We start from the raw sequence: 1,782 nt of genomic DNA on the forward strand, positions 1-1,782 counted from the left end.
GTATGTATGTATGTATGTATGTATGTATGTATGTATGTATGTATGTATGTATGTATGTATGTATGTATGTATGTATGTATGTATTTATGATGACGAAGAATTTCTATTTTCGAGGACATTCTCCAATCTATTAACTATACCACCGACACTCCACAGGACCCCAATTTCATATGCACCCAGAGCCACCGCGAGAGAAACTGCTCAACAAGGTAAGCAAACAGATGGCTCAGCGAAAAGCCAACCGCACACCCAAGCCAACTCATCTAGCTGCACACACGCCGAGCTCACTCAGAAATTCGGCCACGCCGTACGGCAACTTGTCACCGGCAGCAAGGCTTCTAATGGATCGTACGCTCGACAAGAAAACTATTGGGGCGCCGAGCAAGCTGGGGAGAGGGACACCCAAGGCCAGTAGAGGTATAGTCTATAAGTGAAAGGTGTTTTATTATTTGTGGGACTGTAGCCTCTATAAGCACAAGAGGCGGGCCTGGCGTGTGTGTGCCTGATTGCCTATTGAAACGGGAATACATGGGGTTGTCTACGGGTAAAACTGCTCTCACGCCGCGTGAATTATATCAATTCCACAGCTGCTGCAATAGAAGACATAGATATACTGCCTCATGCTGCTTCTTTGCTGATTATATTTGATTCATTACATGTCCTTGCTCACATGGGTATCACATGCAACCACCTGCTGGCTATTTGCAGATCAGCTCTGTTTTCAACCACCAATCTCTACCGTCTCGTATACCAGGTACTGGCATCGGAACGGGAAAATTCGGGTCATTCGGGGATGGAGCTTTACGGCAAGCCTACGCATCCCCCGCACACACAGTTGTGGCCGGCAGCAGGAAACGAACGCATAGCACCAGCCAGAGAAGCGGTGCCACGCCATCCATCACAGACGGATTGCTAGATAGCACACCACAGGCCAAGTACACGCGGTGATGTATGTGCAGGGCGTTCACATGTTTAGCATCAATGATTAGACCGCCGAGGCTCCCTTCCCTGTTTCACTGACTAGGGCAGCTGATACCGATTTAATTTAACAGCACCTGTTGTGAAAGTGCCTCAGCTTGCACCGTCAGTTCCATAATGTGGTACGCTCACACCAACACACTTAGCTCACTATGTAGTGGGCACCCTTGCACATGCAGGTTGGTCCTGGTATAGCTCGCCGCAGCATCCAGCACAGCCCACTAAATGGTGCATGGCAAGGCTGACAAGTGATTCCGGAACGACTATCTTTATAGGCTATACTTCCAGGGAAAGTAGTCGATCTAGCCACCAGGTTGTGCCGGCCAATGGATTGGACGGTGACACGGGAAAGTGGTCTTCTGCACTCACACATATTCAGCAAGGTCGATACAGAGACATGCGGCAGGGATTCAATTTGTCATTGTCCGACTGAAACGAGCAGAAGATTAAGTTTCTGCTAGGCGGTGGAATATACAGCCACACGGACTTGCCTACTGCATCACGCACCTAGCTTCATAACTCCACTCAAGATTATTTGGCGGCGCATGGGGCCCCAATACTATGTCAATTGAGTGACACCGTAGCACTTTAACGTACTCACATATGGCGAACCCAGGCCATACATCGACAGATCTGTGGTTATGCAACAAATATTCACACTTTCCTACCCTCGTGCCTGAAGGAGAATCAGCTCATGTAACGCATATTCGGAAGTCACCTTCCGTAGAGTGGATGGCGACTATATCAGTGCATAGTCACGGTCCTTTCGAGTCACAGCCGATAGAAGCAGGCAATCGAAACTGA

General features: G+C 48.7%; 1 protein-coding gene across 1 annotated transcript; it reads left to right on the plus strand.

Moving 5' to 3' along the window:
* Positions 1-170: 170 nt before the first annotated feature.
* SARC_04124 (hypothetical protein) lies at positions 171-948 on the plus strand (the record flags this gene model as incomplete). Its single annotated transcript, XM_014302052.1, has 2 exons — positions 171-417; positions 755-948. The coding sequence occupies 2 exons, from the start codon at positions 171-173 to the stop codon at positions 946-948; spliced, it is 441 nt and encodes a 146-aa protein (XP_014157527.1).
* Between the last annotated feature and the right edge of the window lie 834 nt (positions 949-1,782).

The sequence above is a fragment of the Sphaeroforma arctica genome (genome assembly GCF_001186125.1).
Source record: "Sphaeroforma arctica JP610 unplaced genomic scaffold supercont1.223, whole genome shotgun sequence".
Taxonomy (NCBI): domain Eukaryota; class Ichthyosporea; order Ichthyophonida; genus Sphaeroforma; species Sphaeroforma arctica.